Source organism: Gopherus flavomarginatus, chromosome 10 (assembly GCF_025201925.1).
Source record: "Gopherus flavomarginatus isolate rGopFla2 chromosome 10, rGopFla2.mat.asm, whole genome shotgun sequence".
Lineage (NCBI taxonomy): Eukaryota > Metazoa > Chordata > Testudines > Testudinidae > Gopherus > Gopherus flavomarginatus.
Window position 1 is genome coordinate 74,532,824 of NC_066626.1, and position 19,451 is coordinate 74,552,274.

The window sequence follows — 19,451 nt, forward strand, 5'->3', positions numbered from 1 at the left end:
TTGCCAATTGAAATTAAATATATCCACAAAATATGTATAACAGCATTTATTTCACATAATAGAATGAATTTGTTCTTAAGACTAAAACAAGACTTCTTAAATGTTAACTAGCATATTTATCTTGGGAGCTGCTGGTATTCTGTAAAATGTTAGTGTATCATATTAATGGCAAGAACTTTTATTTTACCAGAATGAGGACACATAATGCTCTTTAAAATATACAGTAGCTGCAGTGACAAAAGCTGAATTTCTTTTCATATTGTCCAGTGTTGACCAAATTCAAGTTTATTATTCAACTGAGCAACCTAGACGATGTGTTTTCTGAATAGGTTTATCTGATGAGCAACTGTACAAATTCATAGGCAAAAATCTACTTATGGGAAGAGCATATTTTAACATTAACAGAAAGATTTTAATAGAATTGGGCTAAACAGCAATGGAGCTATTCAACCTTGGGGGATGATCTACTTACACATTCATAGTCAATCGTTGAGCAATATGAAACCCAAATGAAATCTGACATATGCAAAGCTGCAGCAGAAAATGCAAACGTATTACCCATAAGTGACTTGCAAATAAATACTGCCACCAATGATTGTGAATATGATCCAGACAAGATTTCCCCACTTTGTATTTTCACATATAGTATAGCACCTGTTACAGAAAAACAAGCAAGAATAGTTTTGCCAAATTCACTAGTTAAAACTAGATCACTGATAAGTGAACTACCTGAAATAAAGTTACATCTACATAACAGGAAATTAAAGTCTAGTTTCTCTTATTTGTTAAGATGATGTTATGGATTGTTACTGTGGAGCCCTAATATACTGAGATCATTGCACTGGGCTAGTTTTGGATATATTCTAATTAATAAACAGAGAACAAAACAGCTTAATGTAAACTGTGTTAATCCCTTCACTCGTGTTTCAAGACTCTGCCTAGGAGTAACGGGGTTACAACTTTTTAAAAACTTACTATTGTGCATTATCTACTTATCGTTAGTTATCAAAACTCAAAATTTTAAGTTATAACACAAGTACAAAAATGAATTACCTGATTTTCAGGTTATTTACTTAATGTTAAAATAATGCTAAGCAGAAATACTTACAGTAAACATAGCTAGCTGAGAGAGAACACAGAGATGAATTCAAGAGTACCCTGCAGTTTATGTTTGCACCTTGTTTTTAGTACCAGACTTTAAATTATTATAACACAGTAGAACGGATATTAAAAATTGTCAAGACTTGTTATTTGATAGTGTCAGGGACACATAAGTAAGCTAAAACTGGTTAGAAAACTGTAAAGCATTTGTACCAGGGTGCCATCCAAATCAACTCTGTACAGAAATCAGTTAAGCATCTCTCTCCAAGCCCATTACAATTTATTTTGTCCAATAGTTTAGTCAGTAGTAAAAGCATGTGATAAAGTGCTATTTGAAATTTAAGAAACTTAGAAAAAAAGGACCTTAAAATATTAAAACTTGCTAAATATGAAATAATGCAACAAACAAAAGTTGTCAGCCAAGGTCTGTGAAGCAAGAACTAACACTGAGGAATACACAAAAGATGTATTTTGGTTATTTTGTGTTCTTTCAACATCTAGCCCAAAAAAGCAAATAACCAGAACATTTGATTTTAAGGTGATGAAGCATCAACATATCCACAAATAATGTTTTAAAAGAACGCAATGATTCATTCCTCTCTAATTTCTCTCAACTCAGATCACAATGAGTGAAATTCACCAACCTGCAAAGGGTCAGCTTAAGGCCTATGCACCCATTAAATCTTTATGTTGAAAAAGTCCTCTGAAGTGGTGCATGCATCTGTGCCAGCTCTGCATAGGGGTGAATTTGACATGTTTTATCTAACTAGCCACCTCTCCTCTGCAGAATGATAACCCAACAATTTCAGCTTTGGCTTGTAACCTTAGTGTGACGATAGGATAAAATAAGTTTATTAAAACAAATAAATCATTTTCCTCTCCTAGCACCTTCCCTATCACCATTAATATACTTTTCTTTGCAATTTCAATAAATGAAATGAGACGTTCCTTTACACAGTGGATATGTTTATTGAATTTTGGCATTGGACCCCAGCAATGATCTACAGCAGGGGTCGGCAACCTTTCAAAAGTGGTGTGCTGAGTTTTCATTTATTCACTCTGATTTAAAGTTTTGCGTGCCAGTAATACATTATAACGGTTTTAGAAGGTCTCTTTCTGTAAGTCTATAATATATAACTAAACTATTGTTGTATGTAAAGTAAATAAGGTTTTTAAAATGTTTAAGAAGCTTCATTTAAAATTAAATTAAAATGCAGAGCCCCCCTGGACCGATGGCCAAGACCCTGCAGTGTGTCACTGAAAATCAGCTCGAGTGCCGCCTTTGGCATGCGTGCCACAGGTTGCCTACCCTGATCTACAGCACGTGCAATGGAAAAAAAATAAAAACACTCCTCTACTGTTTAAAAAAGTTATTTTAAAAGAATGGTTTTAAGTGTTTAAAAGGAAAGTTGGGTACAGGAATTAGCAAGCCACAGATAAGCCGACATTGCTGTTCTGATGCAGTATAATGCATAGCAAATCAGAGACCTGGAATTTGTGATGCATGTGAGATGATGTTTGGTCACCGGCGACTTTAGGGGATAAAATTCCTGTCACTTATACAAAGTTTTGAGTAAACCAAATTTGAATGTGAGACCAGAATCCTCCCCAGACCAAGGCATGGGGCACCTGCAGAGCAGGTCTGCCGGCTCTCCTACAACTCATGGGTTGGATTTCCTACTCTCTACCTGGAGGTTTGTGGATGTTGGATCTATACAGTTTGCTGACCTACAGCCTACGCCCTTGCAATTTCCCTTCACCACAGAACACCTCCCATGCCTCATACATACGGTAATAGCTGAAATAGCATGCAATTCTGCTCCACTGCATGCAGGGGGCTGCGGCATCTTCATGCATGACTATTTTCTGTTTCCTTGCATGTTGGAACTGCAGCAGTTCAGCAGCATTTTGGCCTTCCTTTGGGTTCTGCAAAGTTATCTGCTGACTTTCCATGGGAAGGTGCCAGTTGCATGGTTCCACAGCAGACCTTCTCTTGGTCTCTGTAACTGCTTTTTGAATGTTTTGATGATAGAGGACGGCAGAATGACTAAGAGGCTATCCTAAAGAAATGCTGTTGCAGAAGGAGACATGTAAATTACAGTAATTTCAAACTGTAATTTGTGGAAACTGGGAAGAAACATGACCCAGTGCTAACTGTAGTTGGCTGAATAATCAAGACTTTTGTTACTAGTGACTGGGGTAGAATATTTTGGAATAAAGAGCATAAAAGTAGTTAAGCTTTATTGCTTAAGAACATTGTATTATTTGTACACCAAATACCTCCAAAAGCAGTATAACTGAGTGCTGATGAAACACATTTAGGTGGCTTACCTAAAGTTACTTCTCAGAGTGATTGGCTGACATCTGTGTATGCTTCATAAAAAGTTACCTGTATATTACTTCATATTTAGCAAAGAACAAAAAATCATGCTCCTTCCCTCCAAATACTCAAAAAATTCAAGAGCCCCAAATTTCTGCATTTAAAAGAAAACCCTTCAGCAAAGATACTTAAAAATAATAAATGGCAGCTGCAGTTTTCAATCATGAAGGCAAAAAGAAACAAACAAAAAAAAATCTGTAACATTATACATTGGCACAAACTGTCATAATATTGCTGTTATTTACAACAAAAGCCCCTTAATTTAAAAAAAAAAGCATTAGTATCATGGAAGTGTTACAATTTTTTTTTTTTTTTACATTTTTTTCCTTTTCTTCCCCTTCCACCCCAACTTTTATTTTAAACAAATGGTATGAAAATAATTATCCATAAAACCCCACAGTCATAACACTAAACACGCATAGGTCATTATGTATGAAAGATACATTCATGTTTTGTACAGCATGAAACACAGTTTTTTTTTTCTTTTGAGGCTAATACAGATCTTCATAACCCAAAGTAAAATATTTAGCAGTTTTGACTTTTTTCAGCCATAGAAAAATATTTTTAAGGCCATTTATACCACAATAGGTAGAAACATTATTTTTTTTAACTAATACTTTATGGTACAAATAAGGCTTTGGTGCTTTTCAATGCTGCTCAACAAAGTCTTAATTATCACCATATATGTCATGCTTTTAAGGAAGCTTAAAAAAACCTAACACTTGTCTATAAACTTGTGTCGCTAATTTCAGCTAATATACTGATACTTTAGTTTTTTTTCACTGCAGCTGATTACAGTAAATCAGTTCAAGTCAATGGAGATGAAGACTTCTAAGAACTCTTATGTTCTTGTCTCTATCTGAAATCAATACAAAAGGACTGTAAATAATATCCTCCACTCAGTTGTGGTATAAATGGATCTTGCAAACTCAAACTGCTTTGGCAACCTTACATAAGAATATTTAAATATGTAAAATATCAGTAGTATACAATGTTGCTATAAATTCACTATTCCTCCTTTTTCTCAGTAAGAGTATGAAAAAGGGCAATGCCATTATTTTCACTTACAACTTGGTTATGAACATAAAATATCTTAATATAATAGATGTATATTTTAAAATTTAATTTTTTAGACATTAAGTGCTTAGTTAAATTAGTAGGGCTGTCGATTAAATGCAGTTAACTCACGCGATTTACTAAAAAAATTAACTGATTAAAAAAATTAAATGTGATTAATTGCACTGTTAAACGATAGAATAATACATTTCAATTGGCAAATATTTTTGGATTTTTTCTACATTTTCAAATATATTGATTTCTATTACAACACAGAAGACAAAATGTATAGTGCTCAGTTTATATTATTTTTATTACAAATATTTGCCCTGTAAAAATGATGAAGAATACCATTTTAATTCCCCTCATACAAGTATTGTAGTGCAATCTCTTTACTGTGAAAGTGTAACTTACAAATGTAATTTTTTTGTTACATAACTACACTTAAAAACAAAACAATGTAAAATTCTAGAGCCTAGAAGTCCACTCAGTCCTACTTCTTGTTCAGCCAATTGCAAAGACAAACAAGTTTGTTTACAAGAGATACTGCTGACTGCTTCTTATATGTGTCACCTGAATGTGAGCACAGATGTTGGCATGGCACTTTTATAGCCGCAGTTGCAAGGTATTTACATGCCAGATATGCTAAACATTCATATGCCCCTTCATGCTTCGGCCACCATTCTAGAGAACATGCTTCCATGCTGATGATACTTGTTAAAAAAAAGTGTGTGACTGAACTGCTTGGGGGAAAATTGTGTGTCTCCTGTTCTGTTTTACCCACATTCTGCCATGTATTTCATGTCATAGCAGTCTTGGATGATGACCCAGCACATGTTCGTTTTAAGAACACACAAAGAAGGTACCAATGTGAGATTTCTAAGGATAGATACAGAATTCAACCCAAGATTTAAGAAGCTGAAGTGCTTTCCAAAATCTGAGAGGGATGAGGTGTGGAGAATGCTTTCAGCTATCTTAAAAGAGCAATACTCAGATGCAGAAACTATCCAAACCTGAACCATCAAAAAAGAAAATCAAATTTCTGCTGGTGGCATCTGAATCAGATGATGAAAATGAACATACATTGGTCTGCTCTGCTTTGGATCGTTATCGAGCAGAACCCGTCAACATGGACACATCTTCTGGCTGAAGCATGAAGGGACATATGAATCTTTAGTGCATCTGGCACGTAAATATCTTGCGATGCCGGATACAACAGTGCCATATGGAAGCCTGTTCTCACTTTCAGGAGACATTGAAAACAAGACATGGGCACCATTACCTCCTGCAAATTGTAATCGAACTTGTTTGTCTGAGCAACTGGTTGAAGTAGGACTGAGTGGACTTGTAGGTTCTAAAGTTTTACATTGTTTTGTTTTTGAATGCAGTTATGTTTTGTACGTAATTCTACATTTGTAAGTTCAACTTTCATTATAAAGAGATTGCAGTATGATACTTATATTAGGTTGTAATAAAAAATAAATATAAAATGAGCACTGTACACTTTGTAGTCTGTGTTGTAATTGAAATAAATATATTTGAAAATGTACAAAACATCCAATATTTAAATGGTATTCTGTTAGGGTTTAAGAGTGCAATTAATTGTGCAATTAATTTTTTAATCGCTTGACAGCCCTATAAATTAGCCTTCGAGCTAGCCAATATTATGGCTCAAAGTGCTGTCACGTGGAAGTCAAAGCTTGAAAACTTTCCAAAGTACTACAGTACAGGGTAACAATTTTGTTGCAGACAGTTTAAAACAAAACTAAGATTAAAGCCAGTTTATTATTATTTTTATCTCTCTCTAAACCAGAGAAAAAGTATTTCTTTTAGATGGCCATCAAAATAGGAACAGCTACTTTTAGCTTAATATCCAAAGGTGTTTTACCATTTATGCTCAGTAGGTGTGAGATAATATCCTGTGATCTTTCACGTTCTATTGACTAGAAACGGACTACCAAGGAGAGATGGATTTTTTCAACACTTCCATGTAAAACGTCTTTATATCATCATCCCAGGTGTCAAAATAAAAAACATAACCCTAATCTCTTTTTGTTACATGAGTGATGTAAAAGTAAAGTCTCTGAAACCGCACCAAAAGGCTCCAATCCTACAAGGTGCTGAGTGCCTCCTGAGGTACTGAGCACCTAGCAGGATTACACCAACTATGGCAGATATAGATGTCAATCCTACAGACTAGAGAATATAAGCTGAAGTGAGATGGTTCTTGGCAGCCCATTCTGATTAATAAAGCGTCAATCTAAATTTGAGTAAAATTACGACCTTTCCCTATCAATTTCTCTAGGAAGCAAGCCACGTTGTCAGCTACCTGGCAGTAGCAGTCAGCTTACACTGAACTTTTAAATAAGATTAATCAGTTCATGGAGGGATAATATTGAATTGAATGTCAACTCTAGAAATATACATAGCAGAATTTCTTTTGTAAATAAGGGCTACAGCCCATCTAAATATTAATTATGTTCTTCTTATTTCTAAAAAATATTTAAAATTCTATATCTCTTCTATTTGGCATCATGGTTCTTGATGTTTACAAATTCATAAACCAGGACTTCAACTGACCTGAATTTACTTTCACTTTTTCTTAAGTATTTTATAACTGTCATCTCTTCCAAATGCCCATAGAAGAGAGTATATTATATAGAAGAATTTTACAATATTTAAACTTTCTCAGTCTAGAACTTTCTCTCTTTTAATTCTACACTTTATATAGCTTATTAACAAAACCAAACGGATAATAATTTTCAGGAAATCAATAAAACAACAAACCTTTTAAATATTGGCATGTAAAGTTAGGTTTCTGAAGGGCAGTCAAAAAAGTGACTGAACCCCTACTTACTGTATTTCAAGCTCGATACCTTGCTTATCAGCTGGTTTCTCCCAAACTGGAAAAAATATTGAGAAGGGACAAAATATACATATGCTCACAATGAGCTCAGATACTGTATCAAACAGGCGGACAAACTACTCATTACAAATATGCTAATGACTTAAATAAGAAACAACACACACAAAATGGAACAATTTAATTTTATACAAGGATAACAGAAAAAATGACAGGGGTCATTAAGAGAGTAAAATAAAGTTTTGGGACAATTTGACAGTGTTTTATTCCTTACTTTAATAATAATAATGATAATAATAATTAAAAAGTTCAGTACGAACATGGCTTGAAATCAACGGATGAAGACTTAGAAAAATAATTGATTAGCAGATAATGGAAAGGAATTAATCACACTTGATGGTAAGTTTAACCTTAAATATCAGTGGTATTAAAAAGTTATAATCGAATTAAATGAGAGAGATTTTTGCAATGGAAGGGTAAAACAAGTTTTAACAATCTACTGGCTTTTCATTATCAACTACTAATAAGTTACCAATTGGAAGGAATGTGTCAGATTTTCCATATAATTTCACAGCAGCAAACAATGCTCACACATTAAGTAGGTGTGATTTGCTACCCACAGTAGCATGTAGGTATTTTTATAAGGAAAAAGGGAATGGCATTCTGTGACCCCTTGCAGTACCATATTCAAAGCACCAAGGGCCATGTATTAAAATATAAACCCATTAAAATAAATATGACAGAATAATACCTTCCTCATAGGGTCATATGAGTGCCTTTTCATTAGACATACTTGGTAAGTCTCAAGGCACTTAAGAGGGTTAAGACGCAATGCATGCAATAGTTCCCATTACGTAATGTTAAGTCACATGATTTGGAATTCACCAGTGTTATGACACAGAAATAAATTGTGCCATCAGTTCAAAGAAATGTTGTTTATATTTTACAAGGTGCTGGTAAGTGGACATTATGCAGCTACTGCTGGGTTAACACAGATTCCAGCTTTCCTCTAACAAACAGCTGGTCTCTAATAGGGGTGAAGAGCAAAGTGTGCTGCATCAGTAGGCAGTGTCTATCTAATATTGGCAATATTGCTGATGTTTTTAAAAACAAAAGTGAGGATCTGTACACCTTAAATAAATCTAGCACAGGAAGAGACCATGGCTTAGTGTATATTTTTGTTTTGTTTTTAAAAGACACAGTTGTATATCAGAGTCAAATAATTCCAAGCCTTGTTTGTAGCAATTTGACCGGAAGGGGAGTATATGGCACTACAATGAGATATCATAAGTTACCTTGAACACACTCAGTTCATTCAATTTATGGTTTGTTCGGAGCAAAGCATGAAAATAATAAAGTCTTCAAACACATGTAAGTAATAGAGTTTTAGAGACTGATTTTTGTTTCAACATAAAGTGCAACAGTGCTGAAGTTTTCAAAGTCCTTTGTCAATTCTTCATTGTTCTCCGACACCATTTCCTGCAATCAGAGTTATGGCACAATGAATGCTGCCAGTTTATTACAGAGGACAGGATACTTCAATATGGATCCTAGCCCTTTTGCTCTTATTTATGCAGTGATGTCTTTAAAGGTTTAACAAATCCTTCTTCATACACCTTCAAAATAGCTTCACAAACAAATCTGTATTGACTCTGAAAAGAAAGTTGATTAAGTTAATTGAAAAAGAAATATAACTTATATGATTAAGTTAGAGATAGAAAAGGTCTCTTAGGTCACCCATCCTATCTTGAAAGGGCACAATTGTGCCTCATCAAAAGCAGCAATTTGGTAATTGTACCTTTATTGAGGAGTAGGGACTTACTCCAACCCCATGGATTAATAGTTTTAGGTTTTTCTACCTCTAACAGGTTAAGAAATAGTGTACCAGAACTACCTTGCCTTTTCCTCTTTCCATTAATTTTGACATATTAGTTGCTCATATCTCACAAACTTCTAGAATGAGAAACCAGTGCTTTACGTCATCAAAAGCCTGAATCCTGGCTTCTTAATTTCTAAAGCATTCTATTTTCAACTCCAGCAGTTCTTGAGATATGAGTTACTAAAACCATGTCTCAACTAAATAAAAAAAAGCAAAAGAATACCTTAGAGTGGACCATAAAATACAGCCACTATCTTGCAAAGTGCCACAGATATAAATGATTGCTGTATAACAATATATACCACTGGAAAGGTAGTATTTCTACCTTTCCAATGGCTTAAATCAGTTTTATATAGCCCTGGTTAATGAACAGATGATAGATCTTAAACAAATACATGTCACATGGATTTAGAATTTTAATTATTTATTGTATCATTACATGTGTATCAGCATAGAAATATTTACATAGATTAGTATAAATATTTTTCTGTTTGAAGATTTCTCTAGAAAATTGACTCTTCTCAGTTCTTTCCATTTATGACATGGGAAGCATGAACATGGCATAGTGCCACCTTGTGGAAAGTGCATGTATCAATCCAGAAATGGAAAGGCAGGAGGAAGTCATCTAAAGCAGTGGTCCCTAACCTTTTTTGTGGTCAGTAGCACATTCATGTTTTCAGAAGAGTGTGGTGGGCACCAACAACTACTCACTTACGGGGCCAGCTCCAGGCACCAGTGGAGCAAGCACGTCTTTGGGGCAGCACATACTACGGGGCAGAATTCCGTCCGTTCTGCAGAGTCAGAGCGTTTTTTGTTTTGGTTTGGTTTTGGTTTTTGGGTTTTCTTGGTGCCAGTTCTCGGCAGTGCGGAGAGAAGTCGGAGAGAAGCCGGGAGGACACAGAACACTGGCACCTGCAGCCCTAGAGTACTCTGTCCCCAGCAGGCGCGGGTCCCTGGCTTCTCTCCCCTGCTGGGCACTAGGTGGGGCCCGCGCCTGCCAGGGACAGAGAACACCGACACCCAGAGCCTGCAGCCCTGGAGTTCTCGGTCCGCGGCAGATGCGGGGCCACGGCTTCTCTCCGGCTTAAGCTGCAGCCCCGCACCTGCCAGGGACCGTGAACACCAGCGCCCACAGTCTGCAGCCCCAGAGAAGCTGGAGAGAAGCCACAGCCCTGTGCCTGCCAGGGACCGAGAACACAGGCGCCCGCAGCCCCAGAGTTCTCTGTCCCTGGCAGGCGGGGGCCCGCGGCTTCTCTCTGGCTTAAGCTGCGGCCCTGTGCCTGCCAGGGACCGAGAACACTGGCACCCGCAGTCTGCAGCCTGGGAGGAGCCAGAGAGAAGCTGCAGCCCCGCGCCTGCCAGGGACTGAGATCACCGGCGCCCGCAGCCTGCAGCCCTGGAGTTCTCTGTCCCCGGCAGGTGCAGGTCCGTGGCTTCTCTCACCTGCTGGGCACTAGGCAGGCGCACATAAATGCCCCAGTGGGCGCTATGGCACCCGTGGACACCACGTTGGGGACCACTGGTCTAAAGAGACATGATAACATGCAGAGTTTAGGCAGTCCCTGAGTAATACACCGAATCTGCTTTAGTCTGTTACATTGGTGATGTAATAGTTAAAGAGAAGGATTTCATTGAAATTTTGCCTTATGTCTATTAAGCTCAACTATGAACTGCTGTCAGATGGAACTTATGTCTGACTCCAAGACAAATGAAAGTTCTTAAACAGATTCTAAATCTATTCCCAAACAAAAATTACCTTAAAATAGAATTAAAAATAGAGAATACAAATCAGCAATGTAATAAAGTACATTACAGGGATGTTGCAATTATCCCCAAACCAAGCATTATAAACCTAGGAAAACTCCAAACATGCTAAGAAAAACATGTGGAAACACACAGTTAAGGCACCCAAAGAACTTTTATGACAGGTGTCCTCTCCTGATCCTATGAAGTATTTTATAATCCCAGATTACATTGAACTGATTTTTACAGACACAATAGATTTCTTCTGTGTGTTCCTCTCTATTGTGTCACTACAGGGCAGAGTTAAAGTTACTTTTTGTATTGCCAGAGCAGGATTACACAGCTGGATTGTATCACCCAGCTTCCCCCTAATTCATCTCCTCCAAATTCCTTCTGCTTCTTGGAACTCTTTCCACTTCCCTTCACACATACTCCAGTACCTTGTTCCTTCCTGTCACCCTCCCTTTCCACACCTCTAGTTTCACTTTCCTACTCTCTCCATTCATTAGGCAGATCTGGCGCAAAGGATAGCTTTTGAAAAGAAATATTTAGAATTAATAGTGATTTTTGCCATTTATTTTCATTATTAAAAAAGTATGTCTGTCAGCAGAAGTTGCTGCAGAGAAATTCATGAAGAATCACTGAGATATCTTACTGTTCTCAGTGGATCAAGACCATAGCAACTCTCAGTTAAGCTGCCCCCTTTAAAAATATCCAGCACCTCTTACTGTCTTCAGTGAGAGTGAAACCACTGAGTAACATGTGGTTACTTTTCTACAATGTACAGTAGTAAGTACGATACTTACAGGTGTTTGGATCATCATGGCCCTTTGATCTCTCATTGTTCTCACAATATCTAATGGATAAACAGGCTGATTGCACTCAATAAGACACATAGCTGTTTCCATAGTGATAAGAACCCCTGTCCGTCCAATCCCAGCACTGGAAAAGAAAAATGTGTCATATCATTAACCACCTTCAAACTCTCTTTTTTTAAAAATGATATACTCCTAAAATGTAAAAAAAATTTAACATTAAATTCTTCAATATCTAAATATACCCAAGAGAAATCTATGATTAGTACAAATGAGGGTTACTGATGACATTCTACTATAAGAGCAATGTTTGTACATAACGTTGGAAGCTTTCTGTCCTTCCTGGATATAAAAACTCAGTGGGAAATTTTCAAAGCATTGGATGGATCTCTTACCCTTCTGAGTAAGTTTGCATTTTTCTACCTCTGCACATTTCTTTGTCCTCCTAGAATATAAAACCTAAAGAATTTCACAATATTTTGCTGCAGTATAACCAAGCAATTTATTTTTAGGGGTTTCCAAACTCCCAACTGCTGGAGAGCTATTCGGCTCACCACGGGAGCTGAAGAGCCCTACACTGAATAGCATTCAATATCATTTTGCTGTGAACAAAAAGACTGTTCCGTAACTGGTGCTCTTCGAGATGTGCTGCTCATGTCCATTCCACATTAGGTGCATATGCTCGCCACATGCACCGGTGCTGGAAGTTTTCCCCTCAGCAATATCCATAGTGGAGCAGCTCTAGCACCCTCTGGAGTGGTGCCTGCATGGTGCTGTATCAGGGGAGCCGCCAGCTCCCTCCACCCTCAGTTCCTTCTTGCTGGAAACTCTGACAGTGTTGAAGGAGGGCGGGTCATGGACTGGACATGAGCAATACATCTTGAAGAACACTAGTTACGGAATAGGTAACTGGCTTTTCTTCTTCAAGTGCTTGCCCATATCCATTCCATGTTAGATGACTCCAAGCAGTTCCTGTGGAGGCAGGAAGGAGTTCAGGGCTGTGCAGATTGTAATACAGCTCTGCCGAACCCAGCATCATCTCTGGCTTGCTGAGTGATGGCATAATGAGACGTGAACGTGTGGACTGAGGATCATATAGCTGCTCTACAGATGTCCTGGATCCGGATGTGCGCCAGGAAGGCTGCCGAAGACTCCTGTGCTCTAGCCAAATAAGCCCTGATGATCAGCAGCGGCGGGACCTTTTGTAGTTCATAACAGGTCTTTATGCAAGAGGTGATCCAGGTGGAAATCCTACGTGAAGAAACTGGAAGTCCCTTCATCCTATCCATTGTAGCAATGAAGAACTGCATCGATTTACGGAAAGGCTTGGTACACTCCAAATAAAAAGCCAAGGCCTTCCAGACGTCCAGTGTAAATGCCTCTCCTCAACAGTCTTGTGAGGCTTGGGACAGATCACTTGCAGGAATACGTCCTGGCTCATGTGGAAGGAAGATACCACCTTCGGCAGGAAGGACGGGTGGGGTCACAGCTGGACCTTGTCCTTATAAATACTGTGTAAGGCGGTTCTGCGGTCAAGGCCTTAATCTCTGAGACTCGTCTCGCTGACATCACTGTCACCAGGAAAAGTGACTTTCCAGGACAAGCAGGAAAGGAAGCAGGAGCCTAGCGGCTTGAAAGGCGGGCCGGTGATCTTGGAGAGGACCACGTTAAGGGCTCACTTAGGGACAGAGGCCCGTATCTCCGGGTAAAGCCTCTTGAGGCCCCTCAGGAACCTGACAATCATGTCATGAGAAAAGACTGTCTGACCTTGGATTGGCTGGTGGAACACGGAGATGGCTGCAAGGTGCACTTTGAGGGAAGAATGCACCAAACCCTGGTTCCTGAGCTGCAGGAAGTAGTCCAAGATAGACTGCACTGAAGAATGCGAGAGAGAAATGCCATGCTCTGACACCCAGTGGGAAAACCTCATCCACTTGGCCAGGAAAGTTAGTCTCGTGGATCGCTTCCTACTTCCCAGGAGGACCTTCTGGATCTCCTTCAAGCAGGTACGCGCCTCCAGATTCAACCATGGAGCATCCAACCCGAGATGTGTAGAGACTCGAGATTGGGGTGCAGGATCTGACCGTGATCCTGTGACAGCACATCCAGATGGTAGAGAAGGGGCAAGGGAGGGGCCACTGCCATGTTTATGAGTGTGTGGAACCAGTGCTGGTGAGGCTATGTGGGGCAATTACGATAAACTGTGCCTTGTCCCTCTTGATCTTTACTAGGACCCGGATGACCAGAGGGTAGATGTACATCAGACCCTCGGCCACGACAGGAGGAAGGCATCGGAGGGGGAGCCCTTGCTCAGGCCCTGCTGGGAACAAAACCGATGGCACTTTCTATTTCGCCTGATGGTAAACAGATCTACTTGGGGAGTTCCCCAGCTCTGGAGGATCATGTAGGCCACCTCTGGGTGGAGTGACCACTCGTAGTGAGAGGAGAAGTCCCTGCTGAGGTGATCTGTTAGGGCATTCCTGATGCCTGGGAGGTGACCAGATTCCAGATGGATGCTGTGGCTGATGCAGAAGTCCCAGAGATGGAGAGCCTCTTGGCAGAGAACCAACAAGCACGCTCCTAGTTGCCTGTTGATGTAGAACATTGAGCCCATATTGTCCATCAGGACTTTCACCACTTTGCCCGACATGTGCGGCAGGAAGACCCTGCAGGCCAGCTGGACCACTCTGAGTTCCTTGACATTTATGTACAACACTGCCTCCTCTGGGGTCCACTTTCCCTGGATCCAGAGATATCTGAGGTGCGTCCCCCCAACCGAGGTCTGAAGTGTCCGACACTAGCTCAACACATGGAGCGGTATTGTCGAATGAGATTCCTTCCAGGACTTTCTTGAGATCAGTCCCCCACTGCAATGAGGTGAGAACTGCCAGGGGAATGGTGATGGTCTTCTCCACGTGGTCCCTGGATTGGGAATAGGTTAACGCCAGCCATTGCTGCAGGGGCCATATGCGGACCACCTGGCACGGCAGACCACATGTGTGCAAGCTGCCATGTGTCCAGGCACAGGCACACCCTAGCCAATTTCAGGAGAAATGCAGACACTTCCGCGATGAGGTCTGTCAGGTCCTGAAATTTGTCTAATGGCTGAAATGCTCTCGCCTGGGTTGAGTTGAGCACGGCCCCGATGAATTCTATCCTTTGAACTGGAACAAACATGGACTTTTTGTGGTTGACCAGTAGTCCCAAGGAGCGGCATGTGGCTTGTAGTACCGCGACGTCGGGTTGGACCTGAGCCTTGGAACTGCCTTTGACCAGCCAGTTGTTGAGGTACGGGTAAATCTGGATATGCCTAAGCCTGAGGTAGGCCGCAACTACCAACATGCACTTGGTAAACACCCTTGGTGCTGTACCAGGCCAAATAGAAGGACTGCAAACTGGTAGTGAGCCGAACCCACCGTAAAACGGAGAAAGCATCTGCGTCCTGGGAAGATCGCTATGTGAAAATATGCATCTTTCAGATCAAGGGCAGCATACCAGTCTCCCAGATCCAAGGAGGGGATAATGGAGGCCAGTAACTATGTGAAACTTTAGTTCTTTAGGTATCTGTTGAGGTCTCGCAGGTCCAGTATGGGACGCAGACCACCTTTGGCCTTTGAGATCAGAAAATACCAGGAATAGAAACTCTTGTTCTGCTAAGGAGGCAGGACTTTCTCCACTGCCCCCAGCTGTAAGAACCCCTGAACATCCTGCTCAAGAAGACTCTTGAGAGAAGAGTCCCTGAAAACGGAAGGGGAGGGGGTGTGTGGAAATAAACTGGAGGGTGTAACCGTGTGCCACCATACTGAGGACTCAGCAGTTTGCAGTTATTGCTGACCATGCTGGGAGGAAAAAGAAAAGGCAACTGCAAAAAATTGGGAAAATTGGATCCAGGGAATAGACTCGTAGGTCACACTAGGGCATGCCCTCAAAATGACTTTTTAGCTCCTTGCTTGCAGCGGTTCGAGCCTGACTGGGCAGAGGGTGGGGGCAGGTGGCTTGCGTGCTGTCTATATAGCTCTTGGGTTTTTTGTGCAGTGGGTCCTACTGGGGCTGGTTTTCTTGCCCCTGGTAGTTGCAGTTTGAAACGCTTATGTGCCAGGCCCGGAACGTAGAGCCCAGAGGTGGTTCAGGAGTCCTTCAGCCCATGTAATTTGTTGTCCATCTGCTTCGCAAACAGGGCATGGCCATCGAAAGGGAGGTCCTAAATCGACTGCTGACCCTCGGAGGACAACCCAGGGAGAAGCAGCCAGGATGCTTGCTGCATGGAAATGGCGGACACCAGGATGCATGTGGCAGAGTCTGCCACCGCTTGAAGGTCCACCCTGTCAGCAGCCATGCCCTCGTCGAGGATCGCCTGGAAATCTTTACAAAAACCTTCTGGGAGGGCATTCTTGAAGTTGGCTATGGTTTGCCACATATTAAAGTCATAGCGGTCAAGAAGGGCCTGGTAATTGGCCACACTCAACTGTAAGCTAGACGAGGAATAAATTTTCCATCTGAACAAGTGCAGTCTCTTGGAAACTTTATTTTTGAGGGTAGCTCTGGGTTGCCTCTGGTGTTCCCTGTGGTTAACTGCCTCAACCACCAGGGAATTTGGAGCAGGATGGGAGTAAAGGTATTCGTGCGTATGCTCTGCCCATTTGGAAATGGGGAACAGAAAGGAGGGGGTTTGCCACAAGGTACTGGATATCTTCTATAGCCCTTCGTGAAGGGAAGAGGCACTCTAGCAGGGGCTGTGAAGGAGAGGATGTTGAACAGGAAGTATCCTTGCTCCTCCAACTCCTCCACCTGCAGGCAAAGGTTGGACATGACCCTCTTCAGCAGCTCCTGGTGTGCCTTAGCGTCATCTGAGGAACTGGGTGAGGGGGCTCTGTGATGGCCTTGTCTGGTGATGACGAGGAGGAGGCTGGTACCACAGGGCCAGCCACTGGGCAGGTTTTGGTACCAATGGTACACACAGCACTGAGAGTCTGCGAGGCTGTCCCGCTGATGTGAAGCCTTGCTGCATACCGGAGCCATATCCGGAGCAATTGCTACCCGGTGACCAGGATCCACTGGAGCAGCAACTCTGCGCTTGGCGATAATCATGGTCAAGCCTAGAGGAGGACTGGTCCGAGTGGGACATGCACCTCTGCGAGGACCTTGGGGATGGAAGACTGGCGATCCATGCCTACTGCTTCGAGACCAGTACCGGGATGAGGAGCAGGACCTGAGGTATAATAGGCCAGGCGCTGCGGGGGGGATCTCCCCTAATACGGTGACACCCATCTCTGGGATTGTTGGCGGGGCCTGCGACTCCAGTCTTCTGATCATTCCCGGGATCTGTAACGGTGTTCTGCAACACGAAGGGCTGGTCCTGACGTTCCTGCTGGGGAGCACATGCCTCCATGGGTCTGTGCCAGGTAACCGGCAAGGTCCTCCTCAAATCTCGCAACCAGTGCCCAGGGTCTGGTGACCGTAGAGGGCTCCGATGCGTATGCCTCCCTAACTCCGAGGCGTGACGACTTCAAGCAGGTGAACGGTGACAGGATGTCCCCCACGATGGGGAATGGTGCCGTTGGAGTAAAGGCAGATGAAAGGTTCCAACGCCATGAGGTCTGGGCACCGATGAGGCCGATGTGGGCAGCACTGGGAGCATCAGGATCTCCTGCACAGCTTGGAGTGCTTCAGGCATGTATGGCACCAGAAGCTGACAAAGGTCCATCCCTGTGTCCAGGCCTTCAGGCAAGGAACGGGGTGGGCTGCATTGCCTGACATGCGCTGAGGCCCAACATCCCGATGGGGGAGATGAGCTGCCCGGTGCAAGTCTTAGCTCACACCCAGCCTTGTCCTTCCCCTTGCGTGGAGTAGGAGACCGTCCCCTACCGGCCTTTTTCGACTTCTTGGATGGGGCCATGGACAGGGATCGATGACGGCTCATCAAAATGGCTCGCCATGGTGCTGTGTGCCGAGTTGGACCTCTGCTCTGGGGCAAGAGTGAGCGCCGATTCCATCAGGAGTGCTATGAGTCTAATCTCGCAGTCTTTCTTAGTCCTAGGTTTAAAGGACTTGCAGATACGACACATCACTTATGTGCCCTTCATCAAGGCACCTGAGACAGCTACTACGCAGATCGCTCACGGGCATGGGCTGTTTGCAGTGATCGCAGGGCTTAAAGCATGGGGACGGGGCATTCCCTGGCCCATGGCTAAGTCCCCGACAAGACTAACAAAACTAACTACTGCTAAGGGCTAACTAACTCAACTACTAAGTATGTACAAGAACTCTAGTTCGTATGAACGAAGCCTAAGCAATACTAGTAAAAGCAGCGAATGCTCTGTGCACCGTCACTGGGGTCAAGAAGGAACTGAGCGTGGGGGGAGCCAGCGGTGTTCCTTATATCGTGCCATGAGGGCACACTCCAGTTCCCTTCAAATTATTTTTTTTAAAGGTGCTTCAGCCTAATGAGCTCCCTCTTTCTTCACCGTGGCAAACAGTTCATTTCAGAATCATCAGGCAGTGAGGGGTGCTTCAGTTCACGATACCCCATTAGAAGCTTTTTACTGAATGACTCCTGTCCCATCTTCCACATTAGGGCAACACCAACCCCAATTAGCTTGACTGCTGTATGCGGTAACTGAACAGGTGCATTCTATGACTTACTCTGTGAAGTTGGCCAGCTTAGGTAACTGAATTATGCTGAAATTAACACCATCCTGCTGTTTCTATGGACAAATAACTTGGAAGAGAGAGAAGCTGCCACTGCTGGACAGACAGCAGTCTCTTTGGAGGCCAGCAGCTGCGCAGGACACATTTTGGCTGGTCAGAGCAGATGTCTAAAAATCCACGACTACACTGTGTAGTATTTTTTTTAGACAACCACCAAGGACTTATTTAATGACATGGTCACAAGTGAATTCCCAGCTGAGATTACAATGCATAGTGCTGAAGAACTATGCATTGAAGATGAAGAGCTAGATTCTGTGTTCCACTTTATGCTGCTCAGATGGCATAAAATGCCCCCATAGTTGTTAGAACTGGCTCCCAGGGCAGTTGGATGGCATGCTAGCCTTGGTCCCTCCACTCCATTCCTGCACTGAACTCTGCTCTTAAAGGAGTGGAGAAGCTGGCCTAAAGCCTTGGCTTGTAAAAAAATAAATAAATAGGAAATATACTAACCAAAAGTTGGTGACAAAATGTTAAACTTTAAATAAAATAGTCTCCAATTAGGAATCTATGCTTCAGAAGGTAAGCACTAGCAGGATCCTGCTTCTGCACACCAAAAAGGCTCTAAGGATTTGCCTACATAAAAAAACCCGCCTAATCTCAACACCTTTTAATAAAAGGTAAACTACAACATGAAGGTTCCCAAGTGGCAAAATAGTGAGAAGTCTTACAGAAAGGATATTTATTCAAAATTAAAAACAAAAAAGGCTTGCTTTTAATTTCTTTATGTGTATGTACACACTCTTCCGGAGTTAGGAAACCTCAGAGAACACCTAAAACTGAGGCAATTTACTCTTGAGCATGGTAAACATGTTGTTTTAAATCAACATGTTTCATATTAAGAGAAATTACAATAAAATACACACTTGGTACTGTCGGGAAACCAGTGTTTTCCATTTGTCAATATGA

The 19,451-nt window shown here is 41.8% G+C and overlaps 1 protein-coding gene across 6 annotated transcripts in view; it reads right to left on the reverse strand.

Moving 5' to 3' along the window:
- Positions 1-7,564: 7,564 nt before the first annotated feature.
- PTPN4 (protein tyrosine phosphatase non-receptor type 4) overlaps positions 7,565-19,451 on the reverse strand; it is a 229,483-nt gene continuing 217,596 nt past the window's right edge. For 5 of the 6 annotated variants that reach the window (XM_050917015.1, XM_050917016.1, XM_050917019.1 and 2 more), the window contains 2 exons: positions 11,829-11,964; positions 7,565-9,052 (listed from right to left, as the gene is read on the reverse strand). In XM_050917015.1, coding sequence (XP_050772972.1) covers positions 8,966-9,052; positions 11,829-11,964 — 223 coding nt within the window. In that variant the 3' untranslated portion in view covers positions 7,565-8,965. Of the gene's footprint in view, positions 9,053-11,828; positions 11,965-19,451 lie in introns of those variants that run through there. The other variant, XR_007768388.1, reaches the window with a different exon arrangement.